At 46.1% G+C, this 16,703-nt stretch overlaps 2 protein-coding genes across 2 annotated transcripts; one reads left to right on the top strand and one right to left on the bottom strand.

Moving 5' to 3' along the window:
• Positions 1-1,049: 1,049 nt before the first annotated feature.
• Positions 1,050-3,684, top strand: LOC123114127 (calreticulin). Its single transcript, XM_044535493.1, has 10 exons — positions 1,050-1,717; positions 1,820-1,876; positions 2,140-2,187; positions 2,283-2,369; positions 2,458-2,515; positions 2,638-2,705; positions 2,805-2,900; positions 3,007-3,054; positions 3,137-3,181; positions 3,281-3,684. The coding sequence occupies exons 1-10, from the start codon at positions 1,433-1,435 to the stop codon at positions 3,392-3,394; spliced, it is 906 nt and encodes a 301-aa protein (XP_044391428.1). The 5' UTR covers positions 1,050-1,432; the 3' UTR covers positions 3,395-3,684.
• Positions 3,685-4,886: 1,202 nt separating this feature from the next.
• On the bottom strand, positions 4,887-6,143 carry LOC123115255 (uncharacterized). Its single transcript, XM_044536461.1, has one exon. The coding sequence runs from the start codon at positions 6,141-6,143 to the stop codon at positions 4,887-4,889; it is 1,257 nt and encodes a 418-aa protein (XP_044392396.1).
• Between the last annotated feature and the right edge of the window lie 10,560 nt (positions 6,144-16,703).

Genomic DNA, 16,703 nt, shown 5'->3' on the forward strand with positions numbered 1-16,703 from the left:
ACACCCAAGGCTGGATACAGCAGGTACAGGAACAACCACAACACCCCAACACTCCAAGCATACAACAAATGAGCAACAAGGGCAGAGCTTGAAGTAGTCGGAGAAGTCCACCATGAAAGAATGTCACGGAGAGACGAGGCTGAGCTTGGCGAATGTAGGCCTCCAAGACGGCGCCTTCAAGAAGGGGAACGACACCGGAGCGCCGTCGCCGCCGGATCCAAAGGATCATGGCTTTCACCTGGATCATTCAAAGGGGAAGAGTAGCCACGACGACGCCTTCAGGAAGGAGACGACGCCCACGGACGCCGCCGTCGCCGGCCCGACCGAAGCCGAGCAAGGGATCGCCCCTGGCACGCACGCTCCACCTTCGAAACGCCACCGCTCGCCGAAGCACCGGCCGCCACGCCGCCCGAGCGGTCATAGCAACCAGCCCACACCTGAGTCGCGCACCTCACCCACCAGCAGCGTGACTATCACCAACGAGGCCGCCGCCCCGGCATCCATGACCCCTTCGCAACCACCACGACAGCAAAGGGACGGAACTGACCGATGAGAGGTAAAGGGACTCCCTTCACCCCAAAACGAACCCTTTAGCGGGAAGACGGCCCAGCCGGCCAGATCCAGGTAGGGGAGAGGGTTGCCAGCAGCCGCAGGCCTCGACCTCGCCGCAGCCGCCGGCCTCGACCTCTCCTCAGGTGCCGGCCTCGTCCACGCCACAGCCGCCGGTCTCGTCCTCGCCGCAGCCACTGCACCGCACCACCGGGGGCAGGGACCAGGAGGCCTCTGCCTCCCTCCCAGGTGCACCCCACCACCACCGGCCGGCCAACAGCACCCGCCGAGCCGCCAACGTCCACCAACAGGTCGCCACCGTCCACCAACACCCCCAGCTGAGCAGCAAGCGAGAGAGAGGGTCGACCACCACCGTCACGATGCTAGCCCCACCAGCTGGAAGGCGAGGCAGGGGCCGCCGCCCGTGACCAGCGCCGCCCCGGCCCACGCCGCCCGGAGTGCCAGATCTGGCGGAGCCGCGACCAAAACCAGCCCCTAGACGCACACCCCTAGCACGCCGCCCGCCACACCGCAGCCACGCCGTCGTCGATCGGAACCAGCGCGCTGCCGCCCTCGCCGCTAGCGCGACACCCCGGCCCAGCCGCCTTGGCCCACACCGAGCCCGCCGAGCAAAGGGGCGGGATCTCCCCGGCGCCGCCAGCGCCGACCAGGCTTCGCCTGGCCGTGCCCTCTGGCGGCGGCGAGGTGGAGGAGGAAAGGGCGGGGGACCCCGCCGGCGGCGGCTAGGGTTTCCTCCCGGTCGCACGCGGGGCAACCCGGGACGAGCGAGCGAGGGAGGGGACAAAGACTTATATTTAGGAACGGAGGCAGTATATGGCAAGCTTAACTCCTTCAAAAGGCATGTATGCTTGGTTGATCATCCATGCCCTGGTTCGATCCGAATCGCAGCATCATGTTCGGGCCGGACATCTGCGGGTACGCCACCAAGAAGGTGCACGCGATCCTCACCAAGAACGGCAAGAACCATCTGATCAAGAAGGAGGTGCCCTGCGAGACGGACCAGCTCACGCACGTCTACACCTTGATCCTCCGGCCCGACGCCACGTACAGCATCCTCATCGACAACGTCGAGAAGCAGTCCGGCAGCGTCTACGATGACTGGGACATCCTTCCTGCCAAGAAGAAGAGGGATCCTAATGCCAAGAAGGTGAGGTTCAGAGATAATCCGTCGTTTGGTAGCCATGGTAATGGTGTTTTTGTGACAGAGGTGATAAGTCGTTAATATAACATTGTGTGCTGATGGTTGCAGCCAGAGGACTGGGAGGACGAGGAGTTCCTTCCTGACCCCGAGGACAAGAAGCCAGAGGTAGCTTTCCCTTTGTTGCTGCACAATTTGGATGATGATAATGTTGTAGCATGAGTATTGATTTTGGCCAATGCCATAATACTGAGCTAAGCTGAACTGTTCATTATATTCTGTGCTGTGTCTCACAAATCTACGGATGCAAAGTGTCCATTAGACAATCCTAACTGCACAGCATGAGTTTCCACATTCTTGTGTTATAAACTGTTGTTTGTCTTTGATGCTTTGCCTCTAGTGGTTTCCTGTCTGACTCAGATTGTTTGCAGGGGTATGATGACATTCCCAAGGAAATCACTGAACCTGATGCAACGAAGGTGCACATTTCCCCATTCTTAAAACAGTTTTACTTTGTGTTCTGTTGCCTCTTGTATGCAATTTCTCACACTGGTCAATATTACATACATGGCAGCCTGAGGACTGGGATGATGAGGAAGATGGTGAATGGACAGCTCCAACCATCCCAAACCCTGAGTACAAGGGACCATGGATCCAAAAGGTATAACTATGACAGCATGGCTAGTTACTTAATTGTTCTAGACAGGTAGCAATGTGCATTACAAGTTCTGACATGAGACTGTATTCAGAAAATCAAGAACCCTAATTTCAAGGGCAAATGGAAGGCACCTTTGATCGACAACCCAGGTAAACTGAGCTTGCCCACTGTTGTACATTCAGATTAACTGCTGTACAGTTATCTTTTCTGCTCAACTAATTCAGTGAAACATCAAAAGCTCATATGATCTTCTTTTCCTTTGTTCGTGCAGAGTACAAGGATGATCCTTACATCTACGCTTTTGACAGCCTGAAGCACATTGGTATTGAGCTGTGGCAGGTTAGTGCTTCACAAGTTCTGTGAAGCATGGTTAGCATAGCACATTGTGAAGCTTTTGTTGAGACCACTGATATTGATTTCTCCTTCGACCGGCACTAGGTTAAATCAGGAACTCTGTTCGACAACATCCTGATCACTGATGACCCCGAGTACGCCAAGAAGTTCGCGGAGGAGACCTGGGGCAAGCACAAGGATGTATGCCATCTTATCACGAGCAGTTTAAGTTTTGTTTCATTTTCAGTTTTGTGTCGTTTTAGATGTTTGATGTAGAGAGCTAAGTCAATGGCTCTCTGCCTTGCAGGCTGAGAAGGCTGCCTTTGATGAGGCCGAGAAGAGGAGGCTTGAGGAGGTGTATATGCAAACATCCTCTGTTTGTTATACTGCCCTCTATGCTAAATCCAGTACTAACTACTCTGTTTTCTCCTTGTCAGGAATCCGCAAATGCTAAGACCGAAGACAATGATGATGCAGCTGATGTAAGCTGCAAATGAATTTAATTTTATCCTCAGCGTTTCTAACTGCTTATATGATGTGTCTCATCTTAACACAAAACTACATTCTCTTACCTGTGGCAGGAGGATGAGGGCAAAGCTGCCGGCGCCAGCGATGAGGAGAACAAGGATGCCTCCGGGGATGAGGAAATTAGCAAGGATGCTTCTTCTTCTTCCGACAAGAAGGACGAGCTTTAGGCCCCGCTTGGATTGGGTGTAAATTTATACACCCGGATTTAATCTACAGGTGTATTTTACCGGCCGCTGCGTTATTTCCGCCCAATTTGAAAACGACGGCTGGAGGTCTGTTTTGATTACGGGGGTATTTAGGAGCAAACCGACAATCCAAGCAGGGCCTTAGAGTGTGGCAGGCAGGCTCTGTATCTAAACTTTTTCCTCTTGAGGCAGTAGAGCTTCCCATTCATCAATTAGAAGAACATTTTCTCTGAAAGTTGAGAGAAGAAGTAATGCAATCTCGGCTCTTGTAATTTGTTATGTGTTTTTGTCGGTCATAGGAAATATACCGTAGTCATGCATGAATCTATCTCGGTGCCTCATCGCGTTATTTTTGGAGCAACCGGTTGGAGGTCAACCTTCTAATTAATTACAGAAGAAATAATTGACCTGTCAAAAGAAAGCAAAAGAAACAATTCAGCTAAAAAATAGAAGACGAACTGTCCACTTAATAAAGTTAACTTATTGAGAGAAACAGTACCCACAGAAAAAGCTCGTCCTACTCATCAACAGCCCGATTTTGATGGAAGGAAGAGTCTCAAACAAGCCCTAAATGTTTTTTGCCTAGTTTAAGAAAAAATTGAAATGTTTTTTTCAAGAGAAAAAAATGATGACCACTGTATTAAACCCAGACCCAATTCCAAACTAGCCTTGTATGTCGCTGCAGCTCAGCAGTTTTCAGCAAAACTACATTGATATGTTCCAGAAGAAACTACAGTAGAAATGTTGATTTGGAAGATAAACACTACCTGTCTATAGTTATGCATGCTACTACTAGTATATAGTTAAACCAAGCACGAACAGAAAACTGCTGGCAAGAGTAGAAATATGTCGACGATGTTTATCCCATTTCTTGAAGATGAAATGTTCTTCACATAATAGAAACATTGTCGTACAGAACAACAAAGAGACTCTGAACCGTTCCAGTGCTAAGGCATCATGGTACAACTATCAGGTTTAGCAGTTACAAATAGTTTCTCAAGTCCTAGTTGCGACGCTGTCTTCAGAACAAGTCTTCAACATCATTCGCTACTTCACTTCTTCTTGTCAATGTCTGATCTGGAATCTAAACTACAATACCATGAAAAGAAGTGTTTCCCGACTGCGGAGAATAAAAGGATCCTACTCACGGCACTGATGACTGACCATCAGAGTAGCACTAAGCAGCACACAACAGATTGAGATGTTAGTATGTCAGATATATATGGAAAGCTTAACTCCTCCAAAAGGCATGTATGCTAGCAGAAAGGACTGAGACAAGATGTAATACATTTATACATATGAATTTCACATAAAAAGCAACATTCACACATGCACAACAACATGCAAAATTGTTTACACAACCCTCCAAGACTAATGCAAAGCCAGTTGCTTCAAAGCAAAGGGCGAAACAATGGCAGTCTTTTCAGAGCATTGATTGGTATACAAGTAGCTACTTAGTTAATTACTCTATTTGTCAAACAGCCGATGTGTCTGAACTACTGTTTTCTCCCCCCTCACCACTTGCCGCCTCACACGGTTTCAACGCCAGCAGATTCTGGTTCTTGCGTCGGGGCACGGGAGTGTAGAAGCCGACAACTGGAATCAGATTGCTGAAGCCACGATCATCCGGGACCTCCGTCACCAACCCTAATTGCAGATCGATTGTGAAGAGGCTATCAATCGTGTCAACGAAAATGACTTGTGCTTCCTCAGTAAAGCCCAGCACGGTCACTCTATAATTTATACCCGGGACCAAGAGATCGCTAGCTGGAAGCAAATTCTCCAAGCAGAAGATGCAGTTCACTACCCATGGTGCATCAGTGGTCGCCTTCCTTGTCCACAGTTTGAGGCGCAGACCCGATTCTTCACTAACTCCCAGCCCACCATCCTCCGCAAGCATGAGTTTAAATCTGTTGTCGTCCGAGGACGACGACCCACAGTCGGACTTGTAGCCGGGCTGGCAGTCAGGTGTGTCGAAGACGGTCAGGCCATGCCTCACTAAATCGTACTCCAGGATCAACCCAGCATCGGACATGAAGTAAAGCAGAGACCTCCCAACGAGCAGGCTGGAATACTTTTCAAAGAACATCATGAATTCGCTGTACATCGAGGTCAGCTCTCCCCACGTGCCGGTCTCCGACGAGTATACGCCGGCCGATATGACATTGTCGTCGTAGTCAACGTCTTCGTTGTCGACGACGAAGACGAAGACCACGCGGAATGGACCCCCAAGGCAGTCGTGGTGGTCGCACCCGTCCACTGCGCAGAACACGGCCGCGGTCGGCCATCTGCCGTTGAACGCCGCGGGCACCGGTATGCGCTGCTGGGCGCCCGTGATTGGCTCCCAAAGGAGCAGCTCCCAGGTACAAGTATGATTGCGCTTGGAGAGGAAGAGGGCGCGGCCGTGGCGGCAGTCCACCGCCCGCCACGAGCGCCAGTCCGGGGCGGCGAGGGAGAAGGGCGACGCGGTGGTGTGGACGAAGTGTGGGACCTCCTCGTCTTCCCACCCGTGGAGGAAGCCGAGCACGGGGGGTGCGAGGTAGAGCTCGTGGAGGCGGCGGCGGAAGACGGGGTGGGAGACGATGCCGCCCCAGGCCTTGCAGACGAGGGAGGCGCGGAGGAGGCAGGCCGGGTCGTCGGGCGGGAGGCGGAGGAGGATCTCTTCGACGAGCTCGTCCGGGATCGCCGGCGGCGAGGCGCGGCGGCGCTGCGGTGGCGGTGCTGATGCCATGGTGGTCGCCGGGTTTGGGTTTGTCGTCTGTGGGGAGGAGCTTCGGTACATCTGCAGGATTGTTATCAATTTATAATTTCTACGGGGTTCGTCTACGGGCCGGACCACCATGGGGACGGGAGGTCCATTTTGAGTCGGACCAGGATCGCTAGTTTTTTCTTTTTTCTGTTTCTAAAAAAAACTACTTATTTTTATTTTTAATAATATCTATAAAATTCAAATTCATATACTCATCTAACTCAACTTTTTTAACACAATACAGAAGCCAGCGCTCGTATAAACGCGCATACACTCACCCTTATGAACACATACACGCACACATCCTATCCCTATGAGCACCTCCGAGAGACTGAGCCGGCATATCGTCTTGAGATTTTACGAAGTCATCGTAAGCGTCTCGCAGTCGATGGGAACGTCTCCTCCTACTGAACACACATCGTCGAAAATCTTGAAATAAATCCAAGATAAATGCGAGCACCAGGACTTAAACCCTGATGGACTGAAGATACCACTGTCCTCCTAACCATCCAGCCACAGATTGGTCCGCCTCGTCTAACTCAACTTGAGATAGCTGAGAGCTGATCATCCATCTGGCAATCAGACCCATGCTTAAAAGCAGCTGCATGGTACCATGTTTTCTCCTATACAACACCGAGGCGCGGCGTTTTGAAATCGAACACTCGTCTAATTCAAAAATTTCAAGTAAATATAGGCAAGAGCAAAATAAAAGTCTTACAAAGAATGAAACAGTGTTTTCTCGCAACTAACGAATCATGCAGACAATAATTATCACAGTTCTTCCGTCATGAAGTAAAAAAATCTTTACAATCCTCAATGTCTGTTCATCACCGAGGCACAGCGTTTTGGCTCTCGGGTGTGCACCCGAGGTGAACAGTAAATTTGTTTATAAAATAGAAAAAAGAATTAAAAACATTTTTTTGTGATGCTAGATGCTCCTGCGCGTGAAGTCTGTGCCAAATCTCGTGGAGTTTGAACATTTCAGTAGCTCTTAGCAAAAAAGACAAATTTTAGGGTCGTAAGAAAACTTACTGTTCACTTACTATTTTGATCGATTTCGTCTTTTTTGCATTGAGCTGCTTAGATGTCCAAAATTCTGACAACGGTGCACATGTGCTTCTGAACTTTACCTATATCAGAACTTATTTTTTTTTCGTACTTGAACTTCGAATTTTCAATATAACTAAAGTAGAATTGCAATTAAATGTAAATAAATTCAAAATTTTCAAGTAAATATAGGCAAGAGCAAAATAAAAGTCCTACAAAGAATGAAACGGTGTTTTCTCACAAGTGATGGATCATGTAGACTATAATTATCACAATTCTCCCTTCGCAAAGTAAAAGAATAATAATCATCACAATCCTCAATGTCTGTTCATCACCGAGTCTGAATTGTTTTTCACATTAAGCATCCTTGCACGGGTGTTATCATCAGCTAGCCGTTACAGACAATTTTCACTAAAGATTTGCATCAGACTTGTGTGTGACGCAATATAAAAAAAGTTGTGTGTGACGCTAGCTGGAGATCCATGCAACATCGACCATGTAAGCTTTCAGCAGCCACAAGCCACAAAAAGAAGCCAAGCTTTTTCTGAACTCATTTGATATCCAGTAATTATGCATTCCTTTAATTTTATTCAGGTGGCACCAAGAAGCCGATGTTGAAATCAGCTTACAACACCAATGCCACTGATTGCCGCAGGCTGAGTTAAATCACTAATTCCACATAATAGCTTGTCACAACTATTACTCCCTCGTAAAAAAGAGTTCTGGGGCGCTAAGTGGCACAACCCTATGTACGTATAAAAAGCACTAGAAAAAAGTACATGAGATTCTAGAAGCACTTTTGAGACAAATTAATACATGTGGTTTTTGAATTTCTAATTTGAAAATACCTAAATTGATATTTGTAGTCAAAATTCAAATGGATAAAGTCACAAACAAGACTCTTGAATGCTGGTTAGCTGTTCATCAGGTATACTTTCCAGTAGGCACGAACAAACAATGAGAATGACTGTAATCAGTAGACTGTTAATAACCACACTGAATATTGATAACAAGGACAGTACTGTTTTTCAGTTTATAAGACGGTCTGCGGCATTACCAGTGTCGCATGTTAAAGCTGTGACGTAAACTAATCCCCGTGGCTTTCTCTAAGAAAACCATTCCATACAGGGGAATTGCCATATAAAACTCAGCGATATTTGGTGCAAATGATAAGCAGCATATCTCAGAATCACCATGCTCATTATTGCTACTAGAGGCCTCTGCTCCCAGCATCATCTTTATTTGAAGCTGTAATTTTTAGCTTTGCATAGCAAGGCATGTTCTGTCTATAAAATGTGGTAGCACGCTCCAGAGCAAGTTCTCCATAATTAGGGACCCTACGTGCAAGACGGAAATTTGTCAATGCATCATTGTTAAGGTACATAAAACAAAAGGTCATGAACGTTAATGCACTCTGAATCTCTGGTGTAAAACAACAGAACCATATCATTCCATTGGGCCATTTTCATCAAAGTGCTGACTATATCCTGTTCACTGTCTTTTATAACAACTGACTTGTGTTTGCAGAGATTATCATGTACCATCCTGAAGTACCATATACTCCCTCCGTTCCTAAATATTTCTCTTTCTAGCGATTTCAACAAGTGACTACATACGAAGCAAAATGAGTGAATCTACACTCTAAATTATGTCTATATACATCCGTATGTGGTAGTCCATTTGAAATATCTAAGAAGACAAATATTTAGGAACGAAGGGAGTAGATAAACTGCAAAAGCACGAAATATTTGCAACTAGACAGTACCAGAGAGGATATAACCTTCTCAAATAGGATAAGACCTATCCCTCAAGCAGTTGAACTTTTTTTTTTATTGGTCTGAGATGCATAACCATGCTTGCCAGTTGCCACACAGTCCTCGATCACAACTATGAAATATTTGCATGTAGACAGTATCGGAGAGGAATATAACCTTCTTAAATAGGATAAAACCTATCCCTCAAGCACTCAGACTTTTTAAAATATTGGTTTGAGATGCCTAACCACACATCCCGCCCGATCCTCAAGCAATTGTGCTTTGATTTTATTTCTTTTTGAACACAAAGGCAAATTCTGCTTTGATTTGATGCTCAGCCTAGTACAGACATTATAACAAAAGATGCAAGACCCTGACTCTCAGGTACTGGTATCATGTCACATTGGATAATGTACTCACAAATCCCTCAAACACCAACACACATACCGTCAGGCGCACTATCAAACAGTTTAAACCAAAACATCACACTTAGTAACCATGACGATCTTGCAGATGATGCTCTTGAGCAACTGTTCAAGAGCAAGGAAGAAGCAGAGATCTTCAACAACTTGCCTCTCTTTGACGTGGCAATCATCCATAACTTCATTGATGAGTGGTTTGACACACCAAATCTTAGCTTTGATGATCTGCAACTTCCAATTGGCCTCAGCGTCGCCTTCAATGGCGCCATTGCTTCTGAGCTAGCTATTGCTCAGCGCATCGTCGAACTGAAGCACAAGATTGACTATGAAAAGGCTCAGTTCAAGAAGCATGTGGCCACGCTCAACGTGCAAGATGTCAAGAACTTCAAGATCATGCTTCACGAGCTCAAAGAAGCCTTTCACAAGAAGCGTGAAGAAGCTCGAGGCTCCAGAGAGCGCATGAAAAATCTAGCTGACAAGTGTGTGCTTGCCTACAATGAGGCTGAGAAGCGCAAGGCTCTTGGTCGGCCTGGCATCGACCCCAGGATGGCTGCAAAGAACAAGAAATCAACAGTCCAATCTGCACCTTCAAGGCCAGATGAACCTCGCATTGTCTCCCCAAGCATCATGACTGGCTCAAAGCCAAAGGTCACGTCAACTGCTTCAGAACAGAAGAAGACGAGGGCTGCAGAGGCTGAAGCCAGAAAAAGGAAAACCTCCGAAGCCTCTGATGCTGCTCCCTCCAAGAAGAAGCGCAAGATCAAGAAGAGTCGGGCTACTCCCACAGAGCCCCTTGTTGTTGAACCCATCTCAGTGGTTCGTTCTGCATCTGCATCCCAAGAACTTCACATGACTGTTCATGAGCCTGCTTCCACAGAGGCTCCTGAAGCTGAAGAGATTCCAGCAGTTGATCCCATCACTGCTGAAGACATTGGTCATCATGACAAGTTGAAGATGATGAAGTTCTTCCTCAAATTGAATACAATGTGGTATCATTGCCTGTTCGTACGAACAGCGAAATCATCAGCATTGGTCATCCTCTAACGCCAATTGCTCAGGATGCTTCATGGGCTGATCGCCCGCAACACCAAGACTCCCCCAGTACTCCCCAACAACAACAAGCCACACCATCCGTGCAAGTTGAAGAGGATGAGGACCTGCCCACTCCATCTCCAAAGGCGTTGCTTGTACTGCAAAGGCTTCGCAAAGGACCAAGGCCTCAAGTCCCTCTTCCGAGCGTTCCAGAAGGAGAGGTGCACCATCAACCTGTTGCACGTCAAGTGTTTTCAGAAGCCACTCCTGCTGTGAATGTCTCCGAGTCTGAAGCACCAGCTGCTGAAGACAATTCGTCTGCATCAGCCGATGACGAACGTCAAGAAGAACGTGTCCCTACTCCCCCCATTCCTGAAGAAACTGTTCAAGAAGTAAACGTGTCTATGCCTGACCCTCCAGCTCAGCAAGTGGAGGTTGAAAACCTTGAGGCTGCCACCACCAACAACAATAAAGCCAATGACATAGTCATGGCTGAAGCTATTGTGGAGCCTGTCCCAAGCACTGTACCAGAAGTCAATACTGACAATGCTCTTGAAGCTTCTGTTGTGCAGCCCGAAGCCACTGTTGTTGCCACTGCTCCTGTTCCGCCACCAAGGCCCTACACAATCGAGCAAGCATACAACCATGGCAAGCTAATCACAGTAAGATGGCCAGTTCTGGTCCCTCCGCCTATTGTCTCTGGTCCTTAATTTGACTATCACATTGAGCATAGGCCTCTGGTCCAGAAGCCAAAGCCAAGACTGCCAAGGTTTCCAGGTACTGCCACATCTGTCGGGTCTTTTAATGCAAATGGCTTCAAGAGCCACAACACATTCTTTGACAGCTCAACGAACCCCTACACGAAACCAAGAATATCATCAGATCGGCTCTGGAGTCATCAGCAGCGAAGCTATTACTCCTGTGTTCTGTATGATCAAGGGTGCATTTTCCTTCATATGCGCCTCGACACTAAAGCCATTGTAGGACTGCCATGCTTAGAAGAAGCACTTGACTTCTTTCGTGATGCTGGTCTGCTCAGCTTTTTCACAGACAAAGAACATTGGAACGAAGAGCTATTGCTTCAATTCTATGCTACGCTCCACATTCGCGGTTATAACAAAGATATGAAGACATGGGTTCTCGAGTGGATGACAGGAAATGTTCATCATGAAGCCAAAGCTCTTGACATCATTGACCTTACAGGCCTACCCACTCCCGGAGAGCTATATGAACCTGGTTGTCAAAACCACCGCAATGCACTGGAGAGCATCTTCCATAAGCCTAAATCCAATATGAGTCAGATGTTGAGCATGATGAAGCCTTTCCCACGTGATGCTGAATATCCAAAGGAGTTCCTTGTTGATGACCTTGAGTATCTGCCGCGCACTATATATCATATCATCAGGCGGACTCTATGGCCAATCAAAGGACATTCATCAGCTGCAAAACTTGAAGGGGCCATGAAGACATTGGTCTTTTACATCCTCAATGGCATCAGCTTCAATGCACATGATTTGTTCATCAGGAAACTGGCTGCATCTGGATCTGACCTTTTCGGACTGAAGTTCTATGCTCCATGGGTCATGCGCCTCATCAAGCAACACTCTGCTATCAACTATCAACCATCTGCTCGCAATCATATGATCTTCCTACCAGAGGTTGATATGTCAGTTGAAGACATATACCCTGAACCTGCCAAGAAGCCTCTTTGTCTTCAAAATGCTGAACATCAAAGCTTCACTCAGCCTATGGAAGGAGTTCAAGCTGTCACGCGTGTCTATCCGATGGCTGGAAATACTCGTCTGCCTCATCGTGCGCCAACTGAAGCTACTGAGAGCACAATTGCTCAAAGGCCTCGGAAGCGCTCTCGGGTCCTCAATGATCGAGAACTTCTTGTGGCTCTGCATCAGAAACAGGATAAGCATCATTTTTGGCTCAAGCGTCAGATGCAAAGTCTCTTGGTGGATGTAAATCGCATTCGCAACCTTGCCACCAAGAATGCATTTGTCACTCATGAAACTGGTCGGCGATCATGGAAGAGTTTGACCCTGCTCAGTGCTGAAGCAGATCTTCAAGACGATGGCTTCACTGAAAGATTCAAGTTTGACTCCACTCCTCCACGGAATGCTGTCCTACGAAGAACTCCATCTCTTGAAGACTCTAACTATTCTTCCTCCGCGGCCACTGTCAATGCCAATGTGATCGATGATGAAGACGATGCTACTTCACCACCCCCTACTTCTGCACGCATCGACACTGCACCGAGTTCGTCTGCACCGCCAAACGACAATGACAACCCTGCTGCTTCAACTACTCCTCATGAGGATGAGTAGATGCTCTATGTCTTCAAACCTTTTTGGTCATTACTAACAAAAGGGGGAGAAGCGTATGAGTTTGATAGTCTTCAAGCGGGTTCATAATGGCGGTTGCTTTATATTTTTGCCTAGTGCTTACAACTCTTGCCTTTGATACACTTTGTTCTTTGAGTTTTAACACTTAAACTTGATGGTCGTCTGCCACTTATTTGCGTTTCCACGTGCGATGATAACTTCCGCACTTAGATAATTCTGCAGATGTCCATTTTTCATTGTGCATGTCATTCTCTTAGCTATATCATTTCATGCATGATGAATTATCTTCATAAGTTGAAGAGGATCTCCACAAGTACAACCTGCCATGTGCATTTGCATTCCAGAAGCAAATTATTTATATGCACATCTTCAGGGGGAGCCCTTGCCACTTATGAAGACAATACACTATCCTTTACAATTTCACATACTTCTTTCCCGTTGAAAACTTCAACCAGTTTGTCATCAATCACCAAAAAGGGGGAGATTATAAGTGCATCTAGTGCCACCCCTAGTTGGTTTTGGAGTATTAACGACAAAGTTGGTTGAGGGACTAATGCGTTTGTGAGAATTGCAGGATAACGCAGGTAGTTTCCCTCATTGATTCGGTTTACCTACCGGAGATGACCCCTAAAAATGTATGAAGACATTGAAGACAATGGTGGTGTGTGAAGAGGTTCACATTGAAGACTATGACATGAGAAGACATTGAGTGAAGACTATGGAGCGCGAAGACTGAGTTGTTTCGTTGTTTCCTTTCCTTCTTTGTTGAGTCATAGGAACCACCGTACTGTTAAGTGGGGTCCAAGTGAACTAAGTCAGAGTGACTGAAGTGATGCTCAACCCAAATCCTATGTCTTCGAGCGAAGACAATGAGAGCAAATCTTATCCAGAGCTGGATGAGTCAGCTTTGCTTGTAGCCCAAGTAAAGTTGTCGTGTGTGTTTGAAATCTGACCGTTGGAACACGTGTCAGTTCCTTAGTGACCCAGGGTCATTTTGGACATATCAGGTCGGGTTGCCTTGTGGCTATAAATAGCCCACCCCCTACACCATAAATTGGTGGCTGCTCAGAGTTAGTTTACGGCTTTTGTCGTTTTGAGAGCAACCCACCTCGAAGCCTTTGAGAGAGAAATCCTTGCGAGGACAAAGCCCAAACACCCAGAGCCAAAGAGTGTTAGGCATCACTGAAGTCTTTCTGTCTGTGTGACCTAAAGACTTATTACACTTGAGGACTGTGTATCCTCCAGCCGGTTAGGCGTCGCGTTCTGTGCATCCAAGAGTCATTGTGGATTGCCGGTGAATGAAGTCTGTGAAGGTTCGGAAGTCTACCTTGAAGACTTACCAGAGTGATTGGGCGAGGACTGTGTGTCCTTAGCTCAAGGGGAATAAGGTGAAGACACGGTCTTCTGAGTTGAATCTCAGCCTCCCTAACCAGACGTATAGTTGTCACAGCAATTGGAACTGGTCCAACAAATCCTGTGTCTTCAACAAGTGACTGGTTCTATCCCTTCCCTCCTTTACTTTGAGTCTGTCTTCGTGAAGTCATTGCTTATCTGTCTTATCTATTTGACTTCAATGTTTGACTACTATTGTTGATTGGCTTCATACTATCTTCCATCCTGGTCCTTACTACCTAGCTGCTATTAGTCTTCGTACGTTAATACTATTGCATACTTGACTATGGCTTGCTTGTTGTAGTTTATCTTCCGCTGCATATCAATTAGGTCATTTCTATTGTTTGTCTTTGAAACTTCCACGTTTTGAAGACTTTGATAAAAATCGCCTATTCACCCCCCTCTAGTCGATAACTAGCACTTTCAGGTGGGCATAAGACACCAGGGCGCGCCAAGCATGCCTGGCACACCCAGGTGGGTTGTGCCCACCTGGGGCACCTTCCAGATTCTATATTTTCTTTTGTTTACTTGTCCTGTAAGATAAAATTTTATATATACTCCCCGAACCTATTAACCACCGTATCGCGAAGAAATCCTATGTTCTCTTTTCTTGTTGTTCCTGGTCAGATTTATCAAGCAAGGAAGCTACCGTAAATCCATCCCCAGCGACAGCACAAGCACTGCTGGCCGAGGAGGAGGAAGAAGCTTGTTCACCACCAAAGGAGAACTGAGTATTGGGTATGGGCACTCCCCTTGGCTTCTGACAAGCTTGGGGGAGGTGCCCCGGTATCGTATCATCCCACTATCCTTTTCCTTTTACTTATCTTAGTTCTATATTTCTGCTTTAGGTGAAATAAATTTAGTTCGATCCTTTCTTATTTGAGAGTCTGCTTAGCGATCAATCCACATAATCGTGTGCAAGTTTTATAATAAAGTTAGTCTGAGTTTTGCTTTCTTTACTTTCATGTTGCAAATAAAGAAAAGAAATAAGAAAGGAAGAAGAAAAATAAAGGAAATAGATCAATAAGGTCATATATTAATCTTATGGTAGGTGATAGCACCACATAAGGAAAAGTATAAGTAGGAAATTTTATTAGAGATTGACAAACACAGCATTAGTCAATGATGCAACTCATGAACGAATTAATAAGGGAAGAGAAGATTCACATATAAATGTACTATCCTAGAAATCTTTTGTGATTGTGAGCCCTCATCAAAATATTATATGCCAAAATTGTTGAAGTTGGATAAGAAAGACAACTTAATATGTATATTATATTCACATAGAAGTCATATTATCATAGATCCTTTAACATGTGATACTTGCCCCTATCTTTGCTAGCCAAAAATTCCGCACCAAGTAGAGATACTACTTGTGCATCCAAAACCCTTAAACCCAAATCTTTTTCAAGTGTCCACCATACCTACCTATGGATTGAGCAAGATCCCTCAAGTAAGTTGTCATTGGTGCAAAATGATAACAAAAATTGCTTCTAAATATGTGAGATCATTTAGTGTAAGAGAAAATTGAGCATTGTACGAACTTGGATGACAAAGAATAAAAACGACAGACTGCATAATAAAGGTTGTCATCTTAAGGGGCAATAGAACGTGACGTTCTCTTGCACTAAGGGATTGAGCATGCAAACAAATAATCGCATGGCAACCTCTGCTTCCCTCTGTGAAGGGCCTATTGATACATCTCCAACGTATCTATAATTTTTCATTGTTCCATCCTATTATATTACCTGTTTTGGATGCTTATGGGCTTTATTTTACATATTTATATCATTTTTGGGGCTAACCTACTAACCGGAGGCCCAGCCCATATTGCTATATTTTTTTGCCTATTTCAGTATTTTGAAGAAAAGGAATATCAAATGGATTCCAAACGGAATGAAACCTTCGGGAGCGTTATTTTTAGAACAAATCTGATCCGGAGAGCTTGGGGTGCAAGTCAAGAAAGCTCCGAGGGCCCCACGAGATAGGAGGGCGCCCCCCTGTAGGGCGCACCCCCCCTGTCTCATGGGCCCCTCGGGCGTCCACCGACGTACTTCTTCCTCCTATATATACCTACGGACCCCGAAAACATCCAGGGGCACCACAAAACACAATTTCCACCACTGTAACCTTCTGTATCCGCGAGATCCCATCTTGGAGCCTTCGCCGGCACTCTGCCGGAGGGTGAATCGACCATGGAGGGCCTCTACATCAACATCCTTGCCCCTCCTATGAGTTGTGAGTAGTTTACCTCAGACCTACAGGTCCATAGTTATTAGCTAGATAGCCTCTTCTCTTTTTTTGGATCTCAATACAATGATCTCCCACTCTCTTGTGGAGATCTATTTGATGTAATGTCTTTTTGCAGTGTGTTTGTCAAGATCCGATGAATTGTGAGTTTATGTTCAGATTTATCTATGGTTATTAATTGAACCTTCTCTGAATTCTTTTATGTATGATTGAGTTATCTGTGCAAGTCTCTTCGAGTTATCGGTTTGGTTTGGCCTACTAGATTGATCTTTCTTGCAATGGGAGAAGTGCTTA

The sequence above is a fragment of the Triticum aestivum genome, chromosome 5B (assembly GCF_018294505.1).
Source record: "Triticum aestivum cultivar Chinese Spring chromosome 5B, IWGSC CS RefSeq v2.1, whole genome shotgun sequence".
In the NCBI taxonomy this organism is placed as follows: Eukaryota; Viridiplantae; Streptophyta; class Magnoliopsida; order Poales; family Poaceae; genus Triticum; species Triticum aestivum.

Bases quoted from the DNA above. Each gene is read 5' to 3' on its own strand.
- LOC123114127 (XM_044535493.1), top strand. From the start codon at position 1,433: ATGCCCTGGTTCGATCCGAATCGCAGCATCATGTTCGGGCCGGACATC. The intron at 2,706-2,804 runs GTTAGTGCTTCA...GACCGGCACTAG, and splicing joins TTGGTATTGAGCTGTGGCAG to GTTAAATCAGGAACTCTGTT. The intron at 3,055-3,136 runs GTGTATATGCAA...TCTCCTTGTCAG, and splicing joins AGAAGAGGAGGCTTGAGGAG to GAATCCGCAAATGCTAAGAC.
- LOC123115255 (XM_044536461.1), bottom strand. From the start codon at position 6,143: ATGGCATCAGCACCGCCACCGCAGCGCCGCCGCGCCTCGCCGCCGGCG.